The sequence below is a fragment of the Bombus pascuorum genome, chromosome 2 (assembly GCF_905332965.1).
Source record: "Bombus pascuorum chromosome 2, iyBomPasc1.1, whole genome shotgun sequence".
NCBI classification, from domain to species: Eukaryota; Metazoa; Arthropoda; class Insecta; order Hymenoptera; family Apidae; genus Bombus; species Bombus pascuorum.
In genome coordinates, this window is record NC_083489.1 from 12,287,931 (window position 1) to 12,311,360 (window position 23,430).

Genomic DNA, 23,430 nt, shown 5'->3' on the forward strand with positions numbered 1-23,430 from the left:
GCACCGACCAAGGAATTTATTCAGTGAAGTTCTTCTTTTACGCTCAAACGATCGATAATGTGTTTTTAAGCTTGCAGATTGCGGTTCCAATCCTTTTTGCATTAATCTGAGTCGCTTAAGACTTATACCACGTTTCGTTCTCTATTGAATAAAAATATCGTAGATATTTTTATGTTCGAAATCTGAAATTATTTTCCCGTCGTCGACACATTTATAAGTTTGTAATTTTGCATCGTTTAATACGTTTCGTCTACAGATAAGATTCTACGCCATAGTACACCCTGAACGGTTAAATGTTTCAAATTTTTCTTACGCGAGATACCGCGTTACAGTCGTGACCAAGCGGAAAGGGAGAACTGCATGGCGAGAAACTACATTGTTTAATAACGTAAATTTTATTGTTTAAATTAGACGTGACAGTATTATGTCGTATCTACAGGAAAAGTACAAAGTTATAAGTTATGCTATATGTATACCATATGTATATATATATATATATATATTTATATTAGAATACGGTAATTATCGTACGAGATAGCGAAGAGATTTTTCATTTTATTTCAGCATTTTTATGACAGTTCGATGGGATGAAGATATTCTCAAGGATCGTCGAACGATCGTGATTTATAATATTTCGAAGCTGGTGAGGAGTGAGGTTGGGGGGCGGGGGGTAGGATTGATGGAAACGGGGGAAGTCGAGGGGTGAGGACGAAAAATATAAAAATAAGTGTGAATCGTCGAAAGCAGTCACGACAGAAGGCACGACAAATTGCTACATGGAAGCAGATGCTCGCACGCGTTCTCGCGGACGCTTCGTTTCTTTCTCTTTTTTCTCCTCTGACCAATTAATCTCTTGATCGATTAATCACGAAGAACGCATCTTATACGTCACGAACGAAACGAAGTAATCGATTATAAGGCAGCATCGGGAACAAAATATCACTTCTGCCACGAAGCACGATAATTTTCTCCTCTCGACTGTTCACTTTTCAGATCGCTCAAACGTTTACGTCTCTAATTCCTGTGATCCATCTTTTCATTTATTTTCCGTATGAGGCATGTGCATATAAAAGGTTCCTAGGTGCGATTTAATTGCTAAATGCGCGGATGAGGAATAAGGAGAGACAGACGATGCTTGTTACCTCATCAATGTTCATTTTCGGATGGAAACAAAAGAAGAGACGCGATCGCACTTGCGCTGATCAGGTGAATAGTAGCTCGAAGAAACGTGCGTTATGTACAAGGAAAAATTGCGATTCGTTCGCTGGTATCTCGAGCAGCGCGAGACTTTCTCCCTCTTTTCCCCAATTTTCCAGGGCTAATCCGACAGCTTTGGCGATTGTGACAAGCGACAACGTAAACCGAACCTTCCTCGTCCGTGACGCTTATCATGCTACATTTATTGCGTCGTACCAGAACATCGAGTTCCTTTCTTCCGAGTGTTTCCGACACGCTCAGAGAGAATCCCGTTTCTCGTCTTATCATCATGGTAAAAAATAGCGATTAATAATGAGCGTACGTATATGTTGTTCTTCTTAATATAAGATAGGTATCTATATATTATAATATGCGTAATATGCGAATATTTGGCGTGACTTCGGGGGATCGATAAGACAGGGACGATGATTTGGTGGGAAGAAACACATTAAAACGATTTAAATAAGAAATAAACAAAAAAGGAGAATGTAAGAACGAAAAAAAAGAAATAGGCAGTTGATAATTGATCGATTAAAACAGATGAGGAAAAGAAAAACAAAAGACACAAGCAAATGGTAATCAACCAATGTAGTAGATAGATTTTACAAATGTTATCCGCAGGTAAATCTAGAAATATTTGCAACGAGAAATAATAAGGGTATCGAGTAAAGAGAGAGCATTCAAAATCTAAAAGTTACAGAGAGCGATTAAATATGTATCGGGAGCATACAGATTTTCGTCTCCCGCGAATCATCGCCCTTAAGCCTATACTAAACTTATGTACACCGGGGCAAAACACACGACCGCGAAGAAACTCTATAAAAAGAAATAAAGAGACAGACGTTATACAATGAGTCTACAACGAAATATGCTCGATCTGAACGCTCACGATAGTGTTGCACTGTCGTTTGTTCTAATCGAAAATGTTGCTTTTGAACAAAATAATCTTCATCGAAACGATATACGTTTTGCCATCGTGACTCGACGAATTAAGCATATATCTCGAATGACGAAGTTTTCTTGCCGGTTCTTCCGCAGTCTTATGATTCCTAACAAACGACTCACCGTCGTCGACAAATGATTAACGCCTAGAACGCTCGTTACATCGTCTCTACGCGAAAATGCACTTTCACTCTTTCTCACACGAGGCTCTCGAAGCGTGTAACGTTTACTTAGTAACGCGTTAACAATGTTGCTCGGCGTGGCTGTAATTGTTTCTCGCACGCGTCGTCGCGCGTTGAGTCTCCATTACGCTCGACTGCTGCCGCAGCCTGTACTTCAGGAAGCTTTAATTGGTCATGGTTGAATTATGTTCGTACACGCGATGAACTTTTCTTCCTGTTCTAATACGCTTCGCATCGATAACGTTCACGATCGCTCGTTCTCCCGTTTCCGGCAACGACCTTTTCCTTCAAGGATTAAAAAAATTACGTTTCAACGCTAAAAATAATATCTACTTTCGCTTGATCGTGCCATCGATCTCTTAATGTTATAAAAAAAAGGCAGACTCTCTGACGTTGATTTAAATAAAAGGGAAAGAACGAACGATCGTGACCGGGTTAACGAGACAGTTTCTGAAAATGAATGTTACGAATGAACGACAAACGCGTGCCATCGACGTTCGCCTGCCTAAACAGGTGGCAGAGCCCACAGAGTCGCTGTCTTGTCAGCTGAAGTACTGAGGAACGAGAATTCCGTCGGATGCCATCGGCCGGAAATCACCTTGTCTTGGTGTTGCGCCACAACTACGCTCGGCAAAGGCATCGTTAAATCACCTAAAAAAAGAATTTAAAAATTACTAATACATCATACGTATAAGCATACCCACATATCTCCCTTGTCTTTAACGAGATGGAAAAATGTTTGTAAACTGCGATAGGGAAAGATATGATTTTCCACGATATGCCTCTTTTCAGATTGTTCAGACTACACCTTATTGTCAGACATTTTCCAGTATCATTACAAAAGGAATATATATTTTGTTATTTAAGAACTTGGTTTATAATAGTAACACTATTGGGGGGGGGGGGGAATTTAATCTCTTAATAACTTTAGAGAAGAAATTTCATTTTTAACGATTTGGTCACGCATGATCTATATACTACAGTAGCATAAATTTACCTTGTAGGTCAGTCAGAACGAGCTTGTTATCGTAGCCACCGGTAAGCAAGTAGTATGCAGAAGGGGAGAAGCGTATGCTTCTGATATCAGCAGCGTGAGGTTTGAAGCATTGAACGGTCCGACCGCCCCGGATGTCGAAGAGGACGCAGCTGCTGTCCTCGTGACCGGATACCAGAAGACGTCCGGATGGATCGACGCAGAGGGCTGCTACCGGACTGCCGACCTGCAACGGGATCAAATGCTAATCAGATACGCGATACCGATTCCGTTCCAAATTATTTTCGAGTACGTCCGATAAAAATTCGATCCTGAGTTGAAGAGAAAGAGCAAGAGTGAACTAGAGGAAGAAAGAAATGCGATTCGTGAAGGGGGATGTATGATCGGTGCGATTCAATAACGTGGGTCGAAATTTTATCGGACGTCGAACGAAAAAACGAAACTTAAAAAACTGAAAAGTCGATGTCGTCGATGCATGCTGGGTCCTTTATGAATCATAGAAATCCTTTCCACATTATGTACGAATTATTCATCGCTGATCGATGATGCCTGGATTTCTTATGAAGTGATAGAATTAACTGTGTCTATTACTAATACCTTTTCTAATAACTTTTCTAATAAAGACCGATGACAGGAGGAAAGTACTAATTGAGAAATAAATTGACGAATCTGAGAGTCAACTGTGATACAAAAATATAAACTTGCGGATAGACGATATAAAATCTCCGTTTTAGTTCAATGAAGAGCAAAAGTGGATTTAAAGATACTTCAACTGTAAGATTAGAGTCTGTTTAAAATTAAAGATAGTAAGATCAGTAAATGTATACGTATAAGTTCACATATATGTATGAAAATATAATATTACATAGCGATATTACACAACAGAGATACAGCAGACAGTTACTACCAACGATAGGGATAATGGATTTCAAACAGACTGTCTTACAGAAAATCAGCAACTTCAACCAAATCTACTAATACCGTTTAACAATCAGATTCCTCGCTAGGTATTCTAAATACACAAGATCTCCGATGCAGAGGAACTAAACTAACCCTGCTGCCAGGAACCGTGGCTGGTGTGACCATGTTCACGCAACCTCTCGTTCGAAGATCCCAAAATCTGACCGTCTTATCCTGTGATCCGCTGACGAACATTGCTCCACCCCAGTTGTACAGGGTGAGCACGTGGCCACTGTGACCGCTCAGAGCCTGGAAGGGTGTACCAGTCGCGCAATCGGTGACGTAGATCTTGCAGTCGCCGGCACCGCCACTAATCAGCAGACTCGACTTGTTCGAGGTGTCCTCGAGGAAGCACAAGTCGCGAACGGTACCGTCGTGCATCGTCAGCTCCACTTCTTGTCCTGGAAGAGACACAGAGTTGTAAAGAGAACAATGTTGTAATACGTTAACTTGGATCATTTTTCAATCGAACACTTTTATAACAAATCCCCTCCCCTCCCCTCTCATCCCGCCACCCCCCCCCCCCAAAAAATCCCACAGCGCACAAAAGTAAACCACAGAAGAGTCCTGTTTTGCGGCCAAGTTTCAGGACAAAAATACGACATAAACAAGAATACACAAAAGCTCCGCCCCCCTGCGGCTTAAATCCAAAAAACAAAAATAAAAGCAAAAACCGTAAAACCACGGCACATAATATAGCATGGCTACGTCGTACCGTCGCGTATCGGTACTTTTGCCTAACACATTTTACTCAAATTCATTGTTTATTGTAAATTTCAAAAATGTATAAAAAAAAACAAATCTTGGCAAAATAAACGATTAAAAAAAAAGCTTTTATAACGAAGTATCTCAGGAGTTAGATTGCTAAACTACAGTTTTTGTTAATTTCGTAATTTCATTGCACGTGTACACTATTAATAGTTTCAAGAAGCAAACGGTTCACTTTCTTGAAAGAAGCAATGGAGAATATGCGATAAATAATCTAAATGAATTCTAAGGCCAATTAAAAAATTTTCTAACTTTTCCGATTTATAAAGTGGGTCAATGTAAGTTTTACACGTTTCGATTATAAAATTGAGAGTTAATAGTGACATAGTAATTTCAGTTGAATCGAGTTTAGTTTCTGCAAATAAATACGATATAGTTTATTTCTAACATAAATTATACGATGCATTAGAAGATAGGAAATCTATAAATAAAGAAACTTTGATATCCTAAAGATTGGAAATCAAAGTAGCTTAATTCTCCGTTTAATTCTACTCAAATTAGTTTATTTTAATAGGTTAAAGGGAGAAAGTTTTTTCAGACCATGTTGTTACATAACAGTTATCATACACCGCGACAGAGTGACAAGTAGGAAGTTGCAAATAAATGACTGCCACTTTGAGAGCAGTTTCTGTGAGGAATCGATGTAACGACTATCGTAGTTAGCGTGAAAGTTGTGATAAATGTTTACAAAATGAGAGAAATGTTAAAAAAATTTCGAGAACGCTTGTAGATTTACCTTCGAGGTTTGATGTATCGGCATTGAAGCGCATCAATTTGACAGTCTTGTCGTTGCTTCCGGTCGCCATAAGCTGTCCATCCGGCGTCCACGCGAGACAATATATCGAGCCCTTGTGGTGTTTCGTTCTCTTGAAGAGAACCGTGGGCTGATACGTCTGATGATCCTCTCTGAAGAAAATCCATTCCAGCATTAGTAATAGTTTCTTACGTTTGTTATCCTTTTTACCGGACGATTGGAATACGTTTGTTCCATTTCACCGCGCAAGTATTACTAAAACAACTAAACCACTAAAAAGAGTCACGCAGCTTACGAGTCGTTTCACTTTTGTTTGAACTGTTTGCTCTTTCACTCTTCTTTTTCAACAAACTTTCCATCTCGACGCTATAAACTTCAACGCGAACCACAAGCGTCTCGTCGACTATTAAGTGGTTGATTTACACTTTGAATTAAATACTCGATACGATATTTTATTGCAAACTATACAAATATAGTACATATACTGTAAACTACTTGCTATTTGACTAGTTCAAACGTTGCCAAGTGAATTGCTATTTTAATTTATCCAATCAGATTGTGGAAATAAGATCATCGTCGAAAGACATTTCAATAAATTGCAGCGTGTTCAAAATACACTAAAAAGATAGATTTTCTTCTCATACAAACTATCTGCGAACTTCATCATATATAAGCCCCTCAGAAGCCAAATTCAGATAAATTCAATCTTCTTAAAATGTATCAATTTGCCACGAAAGAATTGATCAGTTTGGCTTCTATGTGACACACATACATATACTTGTACTTACATACGTGAGCCTAGTCGATATACATACGTATACTATGCACACAGCTACTGCCATAAAATGAAATTAAACCAACGTCACCAAATCATCAACATCGACCTACCTCGCAAGGGAATTCAAGTTCTCATCAACAGAGTCACTTTCCTTGCAACCTCGTTTCCTTCCTCGTTCCCAGCCCCGACGCGATTGCGCATCGTCCTTAATTAAACGAGTAATACTTAACACGGCGATCGTGCTTCGGTCGTGGAAACGAGGGAGAGGAGGATCGTCGATACGATTTTAAACAGAAGCGACGCCGCTTTCACGTCGGTCGCCTTTTTACGTCGATTTTAATTAGCCCCGAGTTTTCCCAGCCACAGCGCACGTACGCTATTCGTCGATCGAACCTCGGTCCTCAAAACTCGCCTCTTTCACGAGATTCAGAGCTTCTCCTTCTCGCGCTCCTCTCCGTTCTTTCACTTTCTTCCGTGTAAACACGAGAATCGCGTGCTGGAAATTATCGACGGCCCGGCCTCCTGAAGGAATCGCGCCGGGGATTTTCAATCGCTCCATTAGAATCGTACACGCGTTACTTTCTCTGCGAAGATTCAGAGCAACGTCGAAACGATGGCTCGATCGAACGGTGAATTCGAAGAACACGCGAAATTGCTGGCTTCCTTCGGTCAAATTAGAGCGTTGTTACGATACAGTGGATATAGAGCAGGATAACTATGTGTTTTCCCCGATATTTGATTCTCCACGATAGCAGAGCATCATTTGTTCTTTGTTTCAAAGAAGAAAATTCGATGAACCTTTTAGTTGGCAGAAAGAAGTAAGAAACGAAGAATGGGATTTCTGGTTTCTTATACGAAAGCTAACTGACGTCTATATTGGTTTTAACGCACAAGAATTATGAGTCTATGTTGCGAAGTAGAATAAGTAGTAGCGTAATTGTTTCCATTTGTCCGAGTCATGTGTAACTGCAATAGGAAACAGTACCATTTCCAAGCATAATAACCATTATTATCGTGAAATTGAAGGAGCCATTAACGAACTTCGTGATTGGAAACTAATTGATCTCTCAAATAATTTTTTTACGCTAAGAAGCAAAACTGACACGAACAGGACATTTTTCTCATTTTCCAAATTCCTACTCTTCTGTAACGATTCGGTACATCAACGAATGAAGCTCAAAAACACTGTACTTAGCGCGACAATCATAACAGCCGAAGAAATGAAAGAACAGTTAACATATTTCAACTCGTAAAAACTAGAAAATTCTTCCTCGATTATTTCTGGTAAATTGTGACGTGCGAAGACGCTGCGAACATTAGCAAGCGACTCTATCTATTTGCCACATTCCAATATCCCAACATTAGGTCGACACCAACGAATGAAACCCAAGCCGAACACTAAGAAGTCGAATAAACGTGTCAGTTTCGTTTATAAGCATTCTCCTCTGATCCTTCCTCCAGACCCAAGATTTTGGTCGACTGTCATTTCGAAAGTGGACAGAACGTTCATTGGAAACACCGACTAAAGATAATGGCAAAGAGAGTTGGCTCTGATACTGTTTTTCGAAACGCTACGCGACAGATGAAGAAGCGCGCTCTCGCTTATCAATCACCCGCTGTCACGGGGCCGAGCGTTTATCACGTTTCACATAGCCCATTTACAAGCAGAGGACAGAGTGAAACGCTTGTCGTTGCAAGCTTGTCGAAGTAAACACACGGAAACACGGATACCGTGACGGATGAATCGAAAATGATAGATCGCTGCTCGGAGGTCTCAACATATTGGACCTTTGACGTATTAAACACCTCGTCTTTTCCCCTCTGTGTTCGAGTATCACATTAGCAAAAAGTTTCTTGTTGATTCTGTGTGAATTCAAAGGTGAAAGAAAGTGGCTGAGAATCGAGGAATTCGTGTTTCCAGAGAAGTTCCGGGGTAAATCGAAAGGCTTTGAGAGACGGTTTCGAGGAACAAAATCTTGGAGAAAGGTTCGAGTATTTTCTGGTATATTTAAGGAAATTGTATGTTTATGTACGATATACTTTTCGATACGGTTCTTGGATTAATGATGATAAGGAGGAAGTTTATGATCAGCAAGTTAACGAGTTCACTATCTCATTTGTTGTAATTGAAGATCATAAAGGAGAAATATAGTTACATAGTATTTTCTAGTATGCTGTGAGAGAGTAATTTTTAAACTGGATATGAATAGAATTAAGATTATAGAAAATTATATGTATCACGAGAAAAGAGAGTAATTTTACATTTTTCTACGAGAAAGCAGTCTTTAGGTTGCATATGAATATAACTAGAATTATGCAAATTTGTATAGAAAATACTCTGAGGATTAATCTTATGTTGTTCAAATTGTATCATTATTTAGGTTCATAAAGTTAAGTATGGTTTTTAACATGTTTGTAAACATTTAGAAAATATTCGTGGCCTAACTTCATAAATGATCTTACAAAACTATCGTCTATTTTTAATATCCCAATTATGTCGTACTAAAATATTCTGTCTTTATTAAAAGATTAGAAAGTCAAGAAAAAATAGGTTCGTCCTGTTTTTACCATATGATTTTCATCTATAACTATCAATCTAAGAAAAGATTATCACTGTCAATCGTTGTCATCGATTCGAAAACGAGAAACAAAGTCGCGCAGATCGATTTCACAGCACCTGCGTTCGAATTAGCTTTAAATTCGATCTCGAGTACCTGTCAGAGTAAATGGTTGCTGGGTAGATGATAATTGAGCGATCAGCCTGCAATCTAATGACCGACTTCGTATAAACCTTGCCTTTGACGAAGTCGTAACCTGGCATTACGTTGCAAAAATGATTTCCTGCAGTTCTGAGACTGCGGAGCACCTGAAATTCGACTATCGTGTGCAACTATCGCTCTCGATTACCTCACAAACATAAAGTTACACGTCAAACAATTTTTAAATGAAAGTCACGCGTTAATACCAGTTTACGATCTTTTTCGTTCATTTTTTACTCGTAGTGAGTTTCCTAGTATGTACTCGTAGAATGTTGATGAGAAGTAACATACTGGAGAAAAATTTTCGTAATCTACGTTCGTTGATCTAACTTCGTCACACCGCAATACTATATATACATATATATAGTATTAATCCTTTCAAAAATTTACGTCCGCTACAAATGAAATAACGCACTTTCCATCAGACTACATGTTACGTTGTCTGTAAAATTAATATTTAAAATAGAGTGAAAGTACAAAATATATATATATATATATAACATGTAGTCTGATGGAAAGTGCGTTATTTCATTTGTAGCGGACGTAAATTTTTGAAAGGATTACGTAAACAGAGCTATTGTCTCGCGACTTAGATCTTACTCTTCAACTATTAAAGGAGTCCGAGTGATCGGTTTCAAATTCCTTGTGTATTCGCAATCATCAAAAACACGTAGGGATTTCTGATAAAATTAATGTCGTGTTTTATTAAGACAAAAATATGACTACTATATATTTATTTATTTTTGTAATTTATATATATATATATATAGAAGCTCATATGTAGTTCTAGCGCTAAACGTCCTTGATTCTTTATGATGTCATTTAAGAACCGAATTTATATCGTTTCACATGTACTTTTCCTACTTTTTACCTCGTTTCTTACTACAAGTAGTGCGAGTATAACTGCAGAAACGTATGGGAGTTATTATAGCGCGAAATGTAATAGAATTCGGTGTTGATAAAGTTCCGAGTTCAATGCCAGATACTCGATCGGAGCGAATATAGATTAATCGTTTTACGAGGCAGAAATAACGTATTATACCGAAAGTTGCTAGCCTTGATGAAGTTTCTGTAGACTATTAAAAGAATAAAAAGAAACTGAAACAAGGTGAAGATTTAAGAAATGGAATTAGTCCCGAGCCGTTAGACTTTCACTTCAACTCGGATGGAAAATTCTATGAAATAATTAGAAATATTATCCATCAGGTTCTATCTGTAATCTCATCTACTAAATGGTAAAGTCGGTTAAACCAATAAAATAAATTGCAAGGCTATTTTCAACGATATTAATTAATTTATTTCATTGTTTTTGCTAGCCAGTCGTTACGATTATCAAATTACTTTCTAACCGAGAAACCTTTTCGACATCAACCAATAAATTGTTTTTAAACAGAATTTCTCCATTGTCGATTAAAATAACTGTATTTTTGCTTTCCATCGGAATAAATGTATTAACTTGTATCCTATCATGAAGACATTATATTTGTAATAGCACTTTTGAAAAATATCATTATCATTATTGAAAATGTTATCCTCAATGAAAAATTCGTTAACTATACAAAATATTGTACTGCTACAAAGAGAATGTTTCAATACTATTTGATATAAAATACACGCGAAATGAAAAGTACATAAATCGATATTCAATTTTACAAAAATTCTGCTGCAAGAAAGCGATACATATTTTAATTGAATTAATTAATAATTCAATTTAATTCAATTTTAATACGATTTAAAATAGTTTCAGAATTTAAACGGATATTTTATATGTTACGAGTAGATATATCACTAGGTAAATGAAATGATGATTAGCAAAGTGTACCGCCGAGAATTGAATGAATTCACGGTTCTGCTCTGAAATTTTGATTGAAATTCGTTCAAATATAGCCAAAGGAAAGAAAAAAGGTAGACAGAAAGAGAGGAGACAGAGAGGAAAAAGAGAGAGAGACAGAGAATCGCGAAATCGCGATAGCAGACAATGAAAGAATCGCACGAAGGATCGAGGGATGCTCCGTTTGGTATGAAGGCCTCCGTCGTTCGTTAAGTCAGCAGGCTTGCGTTAAATTAGTCCGCTCGACGACTATTCGTGTACAATCGTAAATAGCGCGCGGATTGTGATAATGACGTGTCAATTTTTTCTTTTCTTCGCGTAGAAAATTTGTGGATTTAGCGCACCGTCTCAGAATATCACCGTCTAAAGAGAAAGAACGAACAGTAGTCAGAAGAGAAGTTTGATAAAGAATAAGAGAATATAGGCAAGATTTGTCACGGTTAATTTTAATCTGGAATTGGAAAATAAATAAATCCTCGATTTTAAACTAAGAAATAAAAATAGTGGAATAGAAAAGTAAATAATTGTTATCCTTTTTTAAATGTGAAAGGGAACATAAATGAAGTGATAAAACATAGAAGTCTTAAGTAATAAATAATTTCCACCTAGTTGAGATTCATAGCTGTTCAATGTAAATTCGCGTGAACATGAATCGATCGAGTATCGAAAATCGTTTCGCGTAATTACCAATGTTGGATCATCCCAATGTGCTCGTTAACAACGACAGCTTTATCAATAATATCTAATTTACGATTACTACTACAGCTATTTTAGCAAAATATATCGCTCGTACCCTTCACTCCTATTTATTCGTTTCTTCACGCTGGCCAATGTAAATTTCGAAAGATTTCTCTTTGCGACATCCCATTTCGAAATACGAAATGCACGGTCCAGCTTGATTAATCGTTCATATAAAAACATAAAAGTCTACTATCTACTATGCATTTATATTTCTGAAAACTGCTTTCTCGATTTTACGTTATGTGTCCATTAGAGAGAAACATTTTATATAAAATATGAGATTAGGTGCAAGAAAGTGTGATGTCCACTGATGGAAGATACGAAATTACAAATAAATGGCGATGGGAAAGGCAATCGTTCTTAATGAATAATGTAGCAGGGAAGAAGACGTATATTTAAAAAAAGATTAAGCTATACGCGTTGTAAAATATGAATCAAACGTTCGGGACACCGACGAATTCGAAGAAAAAGAAATTTATGAAAAAATCACGTATTAAAAAGATACACGAAGAAGAAAGCAAGAGAAAAATGAATGTAAAATATGAAAGAAGAGACTAAAAGATCCAAAAAATTATATTACCTGACATCGTGAAGCTTTGGATAAGAGCATATTCTCAGCGTCTTCGAGTTCGATCCCACGGCGTACAATTTTCCATGGGGGTGGAATTCCGCGCATCGAACCGCTTGCACGTCCTCGAGCGCTGTCACAGGGACGAATCTCGGTCTTCCGCCATTGCTATTTCCGTTGCTGGCATCGAGTTCCTGCCTCGGTTCTTGCTGAAAACGAGATCGAAATCCGGTTACAAATTACATTCCATATTGGCGTTTTGACGTCTGTTCGCGATTAACGACTAATGAATAATTATGATTGTGATCAATGATTAACGAGTAAATTTGTAATGCAATAAAGAGAAGTATCGATAAGATCGATACGTTCGAGCCGTCATAAACGTCAATAAGTGGAAAATCGTGTTAGAGTGGGGAATTTTTAAAGAGTTCCCGTACTGTAATTACCCATTGAAGTATCGTTGCGATACGATAAGAAAATTTATCATCGTGTTCGTGATACATCGATAGGCAAACTGAGTAGAACTTGTGCAACGATCGGCAAACGTTTCTAAAATTAATCCTACGCGTGTTAATTAGAAATTAAGAAGCGTAGAAGCATTCGTGTCTCTAGAAAAGGTGTCTCCTCTAGATCTTAGATTTTCAATATTAAATTATCAATTTGATAGGGAAATTTTAACCGGTTACGTTATGATATCCAGAAATTTTCGATACTACAATTATGTCTTAAATAACACTCGGTACATTTTTGTTCTAAATTATATATCTCAATGGTTTTCATGCGTAACGGACCTAATTCGATACTTGAATAACTACTTTTATTTCACGTATCCATTAAAAAACTGTAACAGATTGAATTTCATTTATTCGAGCATACTTTTTTATTCGTGACACTGTTACGCAGACCTGTAAGTCAAATCATATTTGAATGGCAATTTTACTGAAAAAAAGCGTCCTTCGTAAAGTTATACACGGTGTCAAAGAAAAATGAAGAATTTAATTGCAACATTCGTCATGGCACATGCTCGTTAAGATTAATATTCCTAGCGTTTCCACGTCAGAAAACAAGCCGGAACCTTATAATAAGCGTTAAATCTTAAAACGAGACCCGGCTTGACCCTTTCGTGTACTTCGCGCAACAAAAGTCACCGTTTAGGAGCACTTTTCTGCGCGAACTAGTTCGTTCGCGGCAGAACGAGCACCTTACCAGCAGGGAACGTAACGAGCGACGAAAACTTCAAGAGAATTAGAAAGTCAGACCTTGAAAGGATTTCAAACGCCTCTCTTTTCTACACAATCACCGTGTTTACTTGTATGCTAATCTCTGGTGAAGTTTCCTGCTCCGGGCTCTTTATCTAAAGACCCATTCATGTTGCAGTCTTGTCGATGCAATCTTCCTCTCTCATTGTCGTGGATTATTTTATTATTATTGCTACTGGTATCATTATATCATCTGTGACGAATTTTTGCTCCTTCACAATACGTATTCATTTAATTAAAGAATGTGTTTAAACATATCTTTTAACTCACTTGAACAAATCATTAGCAACAGGTAATTACTACAGGCAATAAACGAAATGAAACACTCATGGTATTAGTTAATAGGTGAAACAAATTGCTGTTCAGACTTCATTCCTTTGGTCAGCTCCATAGAACATTAAGTTAAATACACTCGTTACTGTATTTAGCATATGAAACAAATTTCTATTTAAGTTCCACTTCTTTACTCGTGCTCGTAAAATATATAAAATACATAAAGCGAGAAGTTCAAGATAGACAGAACAAATTTCTATCAAGGTCTCCCTTTTTTTTTTTTTAAACTACACTCGTAAAAATACGTATTTGCGCAAACATCCACCGTATAGTAATCACCGATTTCCTTAATCGAACAATGACGTTATGCGGATTCTATGCAGGCTTAGTATCTAACGATCGAGAAAAAAGAAAAAAATGGACAAAAAGAAACATTCAGGGTCTCTGAGCGGAACAACGATCTTTCAAGTATCGCGTAACACCTTCCACATACTTCTTTCCATATAGCTCGTAAAATTCTTCTGTTCTCAATCGATCTTTACTTTGATTTGTTTCTATGCCGTCATGGAATGATAGCTTGTTCTGACGTAGTAGGATTGCGAAAATGTTCGCTATGGAAACATTCGAGGGGGGATAAGGAGCTTGAGAACGTTTTTCAAGCTCTCTGCAGAGGAAACCGAGCTGATTTAGAATCGTCTTGCGACTCTTCTTGCACAATAATTTGCACGCCTCGCCACGCTTTTACTTTCGACTGCTACGAGTTTTTCGTAATTATCGAGATAAGGGCAATTAGTAAAACAAACGAGCAGCACTATTTTTCGTTATGATCGTCTAATTTTTCGTTAACTGTCTATAAATCAGACTTTGGTGTGAGGAAACAAGCTGTAATTTCAAGAGTTTCTTACTTTGACCTAGTAAATACAGACCGATAGTGTTATGAGCAGAATGTTTGGTATTAGAGTAACGATAATACAACGATAAACGAATAAAATATAGATAAAAAGCTACGTAAGTTTCCAGTTCGTGTCGTTACAGAGGTTTAATTACCAAACTGTGTAAAATGGAAGAAAATGCAGGACTTAAAAATGATGGTTTTTTAATAACGTATTTACTAACTTGTTTTTTGCTCTCTTGTTTTATCTTCGTTTTTTATTATAAGAAAAATCGAGTCGATTAATGAATTTAATTTTTAGTGTTGCAAATTACGAATCGAGCACGAATAAGTTGAAACAAATGAACTAACTGTTTGCCGAAGCTTCGCATTGTTACCGCGAAAGTAAATATAATTACAAAGAAGAAAAAGATTTCAAATCGACAAAGATTAGTAGTCAATAATCGGGACGGCACTATGATTGACGCAACGACGATTATTTTCTCGAGCGTTGCACCTATGGATCTTACACAGTTAATAATTTCGTTGCACAACGAGGCAGAAGTTTGATTTGCCGCGACACTGGTAATATAAGCGTCCTGTTCGGTCGACATCGTAAACCTTTCGAAAGATTTCTATTTATATGAGAATTCTAAAAATCGAGTATTCCATTAGCTAAAAGGAAAAAGTCGATCGAATGAATTTCAATATCTTAAAAATATTACACAGAACGCTTTACTTTTAATACTTCGCTACGTGGTATTTCGTTGTGAGAAATACTTTTATCTTTCAGAAAATCGAGGAGGGATTACCTTCGCAGTAATTTCGATGATTGCAAAATGGAGGGCCGAGGCGAAAAAAATTCGAAAGATCTAGGACGAGACAGGTGTAGAATGATCCTGAGGAATCGTGAATCAGAAACGCTCGCTGCTTAGTCACGAACACCGTTTCTCCATCGGTGTTCACCACGGTGTGTCATTCGCGAGGGGAACGCTAATAGAAATCGACTAGATCATAAGTAAAGATACACAATTAATTTCTCCTTTCTTATAAGATAAATTATACCTTTTAAAATACAGTAGAATTCCATTTATTCGTACGAAATTTCAGTTAACGACATATTGATCCACTCGTATGAACCTTAACTCTTACCACGTAAACGAACAATTATAATGGAAATCATTGCACTCCTATTTATGAACTGCGATTATATGAACTATTTGTTCCTCGACAGATCCATGTAAATAGAGTTGTACCGTAGCTATGCAATTTTCTGCAAGTGAAGAAGATTAATGGAACGCGAAGATAATGGAGTTACAATCGCAATACGCTCGTGTGCTGTGTCCTTTGCAACTTTTACGAGCCATCATCGGACTTAACTGTCGATAAACTTTCGTGCTAAGCAATTTCTGTCTTCTTTGGTAAATTTATTTCATTTATTCTTTCCCTCGCGTATCTTGAAAGAATATTGCATGATGTTTTTTTTTTTTTCAAATACTGTAAAGAATTGGAAGAAATGGCATTAAGAGGAAAAATAAAGGAGTTTACGATGAAAAACGAGGCCGTCGGAAGGATCGATCGTTGATCCATTTCGAGGTAACTTCGTGAAAATTTCATCGATGATACGGCTTTCTTCCGGAGGACGTTTAACGAACCGGAAACGGCACGCCAGTAAACCATCCGGGAACGACCGATAAATTTCAATGGACCTGGCAGAAGCCTAGTTTCACCGGCGCGACGGGTCACTAAACCAATGAGTTATGGGCCGTTTTTTCTTTTCTAATTGCTTAAGCCCGGGGTTTGATGATTTTTCGAGATAGCAGCTGGCCATGCAGTTGTACCGTGAAAATGACATGGTTTCTGACTTTTCGAGTTAATTTGACTACTGACAATCACATCGATTAGGTACGTTTAAAATTATGAGCCAGAAAAATAAATTGTTTTAACAATGTTCAGAAAAATATGAACAAAGATAAAATACTGGGTTTTCATATTGGAACTGTCAAATTTGTTTAAATGATAGCTTTTAGATCTTTCGTTTTAGAAATTATGAAAAAAAAAAAAAAAAAAGAGAAATAGTGAAGTGATAAATGTATCGGAAGCATATCGAATCGAATGGATTCCATCAACAAGGAGATAATGTCTCCGTTAAATATTGGCAAAGATAGTGAAGATTGCTGAAACCAGCTGAAGACCCATCAACGTTAAGAAGGTAAACGTCTCGTGAATTAATCAAACAATACCATTCTTCGAGGATTGATGCGTCGTATTTATTCGATACGTTCTCCTCGTGGGACATTTACTGCTGCCTCTATGAGAAGTAATAATCGTCTGTAAGATCGTTTTCTCGCTGTATTCACAGTTCTCAAAAGAAGATTGATAGCACCGTGGGCTACCATGACTCACTGCTTACGACTTTGAGCGTCAATGGGATTTCCTGCGTGCAGCCTAAAAGCATCCGATTCATTTTCAGAATGACGAGAGTACATCTTGAAGGCAATTAAACATCCATTTTCTCAAATTTAGAATCACTTACCTCTAAAACACAAAGGTTCGTGTAATTTTTACGCCTGAGGAAGCTTCCACGTGGCACAAATAATAGGTCTGATTATTACATAGCTGTTAACTAAATAAGATGTTAGACTATTGATCGTAGATAAAACGTGTAATATTTATCAAAAAGATCTGAAGAAACTAGCAAATGTTAGAAACATTTACGTTGAACGAATGTTGAGTAGCGTTATGTACTTTGGGATGAAAATTTCACGTAGAACGCAATCTTCTGCTTTACAATGTAAATCCCGCGAGTAATTCAAACGTCACATTACCATTTTAATCACCGATCTTCCATTGAATTGTCGAATAGAATCAAGACTCGTGCAGCAATCAATTGTTAATTTTCGACCGATGATTAGATGCGAATTACACAGAAGATTTAAATTAAGCTACGGCCGTCTCATGAATAATTTATTTCGGTCCGATTATCAAGTAACAAACAAAATGATTGAACGTTGCTCCCGCTTTCTATTGCAATTATTCCGTCGCAACTATTAGCGTTTTTTGCCACTTTCGATATTAAAGCGATCACGATCTTTAATCACTTTCTACGCACGTATTACCATTGATTTATTTTACACGCTGTTACTTGCACCGATATATAATATTAGCATCTAAAGTTCGCGATCGATCTAAACGTTCGAAGATAGAAGAAGATAGAAGAACCCTAATCGATAGCATTCAAACGTATTACGAAATGTTTGTTGCAAAGGATGCTGCGCGAGGAGAAACACGCTAGTATAGAGGAAATCGCGAAGGTCTTCGATCGAGCGTCCACAAGGACTATCTAACGACCCGTGTCTCGATGAAAAGCAATTACCGATTACGAGAACCTTCGCGCAATCTTAGAAATTGCAGTACCCCTAAGAGGCATGAATCTCCGTGGAAATATTCGAAACATTCGGCTCGCTCTATATCGATAAATCCGCGTTATCTCGCCGTGTTTATCGCCACATAAATTTCCTAAGCTGTTCCCAAGTGAAATCGCTTGATAGAGATGTTCGAATTAGTTGGAAACGGTATTTATTAAGGCAGCTTTCTTATCGCATTTTTCTTCACGGAAAATAGAGGAGCATCATAACGTTTCGAGTTTGAGACAGTTTTGTTTGTAGAGCAGAGACTTTTCACTTTTGACGAGGAACCGGTCGAGCCGGAAACTACGTCCTTTCTCTGTCTGCGGACCAACAGATCGATCCACTCGATGATAATCGTACGATCTATGTTTAACCAAGTCTCGAAATACGGAGAATACGTCGCGAATTCCGGTGAAACCAGTCGCAGCATCGCGGATCTGGGTTACGACATACTTTTTCAGCGTGACGCTGTTTCAGGAAATCGAAGATGTGTGTGGACGGGGCTTAATGGCAGCGCGCGCCGTCGCAGGGTTCCTTTCGGAGGAAGGAACTTTCGAAACTTGTGCACCGGAATTTCACCGTTCGAAATTGTTCAACAGATCTCTGTTCGAGAAAGAACGAGAGAAAAATTGCTCGTTTATGATGAAAACAGGCGTGGAAAATTTATGTTAATTTGAAGATTAGTAGATAATAATTAGAGTTTCTTAAAAACTATTCGTAGAAATTGTTTCTGTGCTGCAGAAGTGTTTGTTCTTCAAGAAAAGTACCATTCATTGAAAAAAGAGGAAAGATATACCTATCTTCGTTGAAATTCTGTCTTTTAACAGAAAAATTGGTCCTTTAACAAAACTATTTACGAAGAAGAAATGATATTCATCTTCTACGACAAGAGTTTACCATTTAGAGTAAAAATGCTCGTCTTTTTAAAAGAAGAAAAGGAATAATTCGCTTCTTAGTAATTTTGCTTTGTTTTAGAATCCTCCAAAAAAGTTATATATTCTCTCAGTACAGAAAAAAAATTTCATCAAATAAACGTTTCGTTCCAAATAGCAATAACTTCAAGATCAAACGATTTGACGTTACAGAAATATAGCGAGGACAATAAATAGCGTGTCAATCTCTCGACTCGGCTACGGCTATCGTTAAAATATAGCGGAGATTAAAAACTAGTTTGCGCGAAGAATGGAAAAGAAATGAAACGCGTTCGAGCCGATCCAAAATTCAGAACTGGAATACAGAAAGAACGATATTACTGTGGAGAGATTTTACAAGAGGTCACTTGCATTCAACGAGTTCTTATCGAATGCCTTGCAACCGGTGTCGGCGTAAGAGAGCGTGTAAGTACCTTGCTCGACGAAGCTTAACATACTCGAAGACAGATTTTTTCAAAACCAGAGGCCTTTAGACCGATCGATCACGTAATAGTTCAAAGGATAGTCCCCCTCGGGCGTAAGATGTTCGATGTAACTCGCGCACGTGCCAGATTAGCCACGACTCAACGTTCTCTTCTTTCTATTTACGAACAAACTCGAAAGTCCGGCGTAGTTCAGTGGACTGGATTGCGATAGAACGTAGATCGTCTGACATATCCTTTTAAATTTATGTAAAAACTACCATTAAATTGCGCGGGGAAATCATTTTCTTGCCTCCCGAGAAAATTTTCAATTAAAAGAAATTTCAAATAGAATATTGCATAGGTAAGAAAAACGTATATTGATGAAAGTTCAAAGGATGAAAAAGTTAATGAAATAGGAAAAAATAAGAAATTATCATTCTTACGCGAACACGTTTGTTAAACCGTAGAATATTGCTAATTAACCATTAAGATTAGAGGCCTGGATAAATGATTTAACGATTTCACGTAGGCCAACTGAAAAGCGAATACCGGCTGGTCTTTTCATGTTTCTGCGTAAAATGAAACCATCGTTTATTATGAACTAACAAGCAGGTTTGAATTGTTTGTAATTAACCATCCACCTATTGCTCGATTGAAGTTAATAACTCGATACGGATAATATTTCTTTCATGTTTCTCTATCTAATAACGTCAAACACTTCCTTTATTTCATGCCAACAACAAGAATAGAATGGAAAAAATAGCAAGGGTAATAATAAGACCAGCGATTGCAGACTGTTGCAATCGAGCCGCGAACACAACGTTAATTAAGCAGCTCATCGATCGAAACGACCACTTTTCCGTAAGCTACTTCCACTTTCGTTAATCCAGTGGATCGCAGGACGAACAAAAACACCGAAAAATTGCGTTCTAACGGTTCACAGAAACCACCAGGCGACGTGATCGCTCGTCCTTCTTCGCGCCTCTATATTGCGCAACCAGCGGATTCACTTTCACCAGAAAAATGCTTTTTCGAAAGTGTCCGTGTTTTAATTGTTCCCAGCAGCTAGAGTTCTCTCTTCCGAGGAATCTCTTGAAAATATTAAAATTTCAGCCAACGTCTCGTTTGCTCGAGCATTGAAATCGCCGATACTAAGGCGTCTGACTATGAAGGGACCGATCTACTGTATACTATATATGAATTGTATACAGATATAGAAGAAATATAGAATAAAAGATATGAATTTTATTTCCTTTGGGTAATTACGAGAACTTCTGATATTGAAAGTATAGTTTTCTTTTTAGTAGTTAATTAGATAATTGTTGAAGATTTTAGGTAAAGATATATATCGAAAATTCTTGAACGAGTAAAGTTCTTTTATTTTAATAAGTAAAATAGATAAAATTCTGAAAGGAATATTTATAGGCAAATTTACATCAATCTAGCAAAAGCTACATACTATTCAATGCTTTGATAGTATATTAGAACGATAAAGAATTTAGAACGAACAATGTAGAGAATAATTATTTCATTATCTTCAACCACAGAATCACAATGTATCAGACAAAAAATATCTACTTTTAATTTTTCCTACGAAATAAGTACTTATCTATAATTAAGACTTGAAATTTATAGTGTCATATTTAATGGCTATACTGTGCAAAAATTAGATAATCGATCCAGTTCGACAAATTCTAGCATGGCACGTATAACTCGTTAGAAAGAACGTGTTTCTACTTTTTGTCTTCTGTCGATCATTGATCTAAGTCGTACAAATTAGTCAAACTGAAACTACTCGAATTCTGTAGAAGATTTCTCCTTAATACGCTACATCGTAATAGATAGATTCAAATATATAACTTTCTAAATAAACATCGACAATCCAAAACAATCTAAACATCCTATTATTGATTTATGACAATTCTATTATCCGAGTGACTCAAGTTTCTAAATGCTAATGAAGATCGATCAGTGATGCCTGTAACGAGAATTCTTGATAGACAAATTTCACCGTGGTCCATCGAACGTGAAACGAAGGATTAGGTTTGAGAGAAGCTACCGAGGTGCATTGTTCCCCATGGATTCGGTTTCTTTTTCTTTTTTTCGTTTTAACGAAGAAGTAACGGTGGATTAACTCGAGGTCACCAATCGGGAACACTTTCTATCTATGGTTAGTAAAATTACGGTTCATTAATACCGGCTCATTATTTTTTAAAAAGTAACGACCGATATGAAGGTAAAACATGTAATCGAACGTTTACGAGAAAAAAGGACAAGATCGCGTGAAGACGCTTTTTCTCGGCAAATTACAGCGATTTCTGCGATAGATCCTCCAGCCAACCGTGTCATCGGTGGTATTTTTATTAACGAATCGGAAAATCGAGGCTATTTAGAAAACAGAAGGTTAATACTTTAAGACACGTCTCATTTAAATCTTATGTATCTCATTGCAAGATAAGTTTCTATCGAAAACTATAGTGGCGAACGAAAGAAGGTTAGAAAGGAAGCAGTGTGAAGAAACAATTACAGAAAATGGAACCATAATTTGTAAGAGCAATGAGCGAATACAATACATATAGCGCAATAACTTACTATTATCAAAGTAGTACTAAAAAAAATGTCTAATAAAAAAGTTGCAAATTTTCATAAACAAAAATACCAATTTTAAATGTACTTTTGCCTGCCACTGTACTTCAATCTTTTTACACCGATCTATTGTATCATATTTCAATCAATTTAACTATACCGAAGTGATAAAGATAATAGAGATCATGTTGCAAATTGAAACGATACTAAAGTATAGTAATCGTATATGAAATAGTAAAATAATAGTAGAAGATAAGATTTTCCACGATAGAAGTTTAAGCGGACACAATTTGATGTTTATCAAAGCGAGAGAAAAGCCGATTATTTCCTTTCTGATACGATCGTGTCCGAACCAAAGCAGGTAGTTAGATGTGATTCAGCGATCGATCGTCGCGAAGGCGACCGTTTTGAAACAATTTCTATCCGGGCAATATATATGCGTCAAATCGCATAATTGATGCGAACGTTCGTGGACTTCCGGGATCAGGCGTTGGCACCGATTAGAAATGGCGAAACTGGAGCAATAAACTAGCGGAACACTTTCCATTAAACGCTGTTCCTGTTAATCTACATACAAGACGTGATAGGTGCAACAAATTTGCGGAATAAATCGGAACGAAATTTCCAGTAAAAGTGGTTTTACTTTTTATCAGCTAACAAATTCAGAAAAACAAGCGAGAAAACGGGATATAGAGTGCGCGGAATTTCATGTATAAAGTTCCATTTGTACGAAATTCTTTTCCTGGATTTTATCTATTTAAATCCGACTGAACAGGCAAAACGAGATTTTGTACACGAAAGTAATAAATTCAACTGTTTTAGTAATATCTATTGATACGGAGTTTTCTACATATTTAATTAGCAAGAAAATTATTGCAGAAACGAGTCTAATTTCTAATGAAATTGTTATCAACCCTGAATCATTCGTTAAACCAATATCTACAAACTACGAATTTAACTTCGAAAAAAATAGTTATCAATTTTAGATTGGAAACATTTACTTCAACGAATGTCTATCCTGTGACATTAATTTCTGTCAGAGCCTGATCCTAAGATTATTTTCTCTCATTCATCCCCACGAAATCCCTAAAAATCAACAAACCATATAACTGCCGCGCCTTCTTCCCGGCCTCTCGTTTCTTCTGTCATCCGGTTTTCTGCAAGTTCTGCCAATTCTCTCAAACGTGTTCAGCTCATGCTGCTCAGCCGTTTCAACATCCA

The 23,430-nt window shown here is 37.1% G+C and overlaps 1 protein-coding gene across 4 annotated transcripts in view; it reads right to left on the minus strand.

Moving 5' to 3' along the window:
* Positions 1-376: 376 nt before the first annotated feature.
* LOC132916537 (WD repeat-containing protein 47) overlaps positions 377-23,430 on the minus strand; it is a 79,850-nt gene continuing 56,796 nt past the window's right edge. For 3 of the 4 annotated variants that reach the window (XM_060976631.1, XM_060976628.1, XM_060976630.1), the window contains exons 7-11: positions 12,487-12,683; positions 5,780-5,949; positions 4,369-4,676; positions 3,319-3,559; positions 377-2,972 (exon numbers count right to left, since the gene is read on the minus strand). In XM_060976631.1, coding sequence (XP_060832614.1) covers positions 2,827-2,972; positions 3,319-3,559; positions 4,369-4,676; positions 5,780-5,949; positions 12,487-12,683 — 1,062 coding nt within the window. In that variant the 3' untranslated portion in view covers positions 377-2,826. The remainder of the gene's footprint in view (positions 2,973-3,318; positions 3,560-4,368; positions 4,677-5,779; positions 5,950-12,486; positions 12,684-23,430) is intronic. The other variant, XM_060976629.1, reaches the window with a different exon arrangement.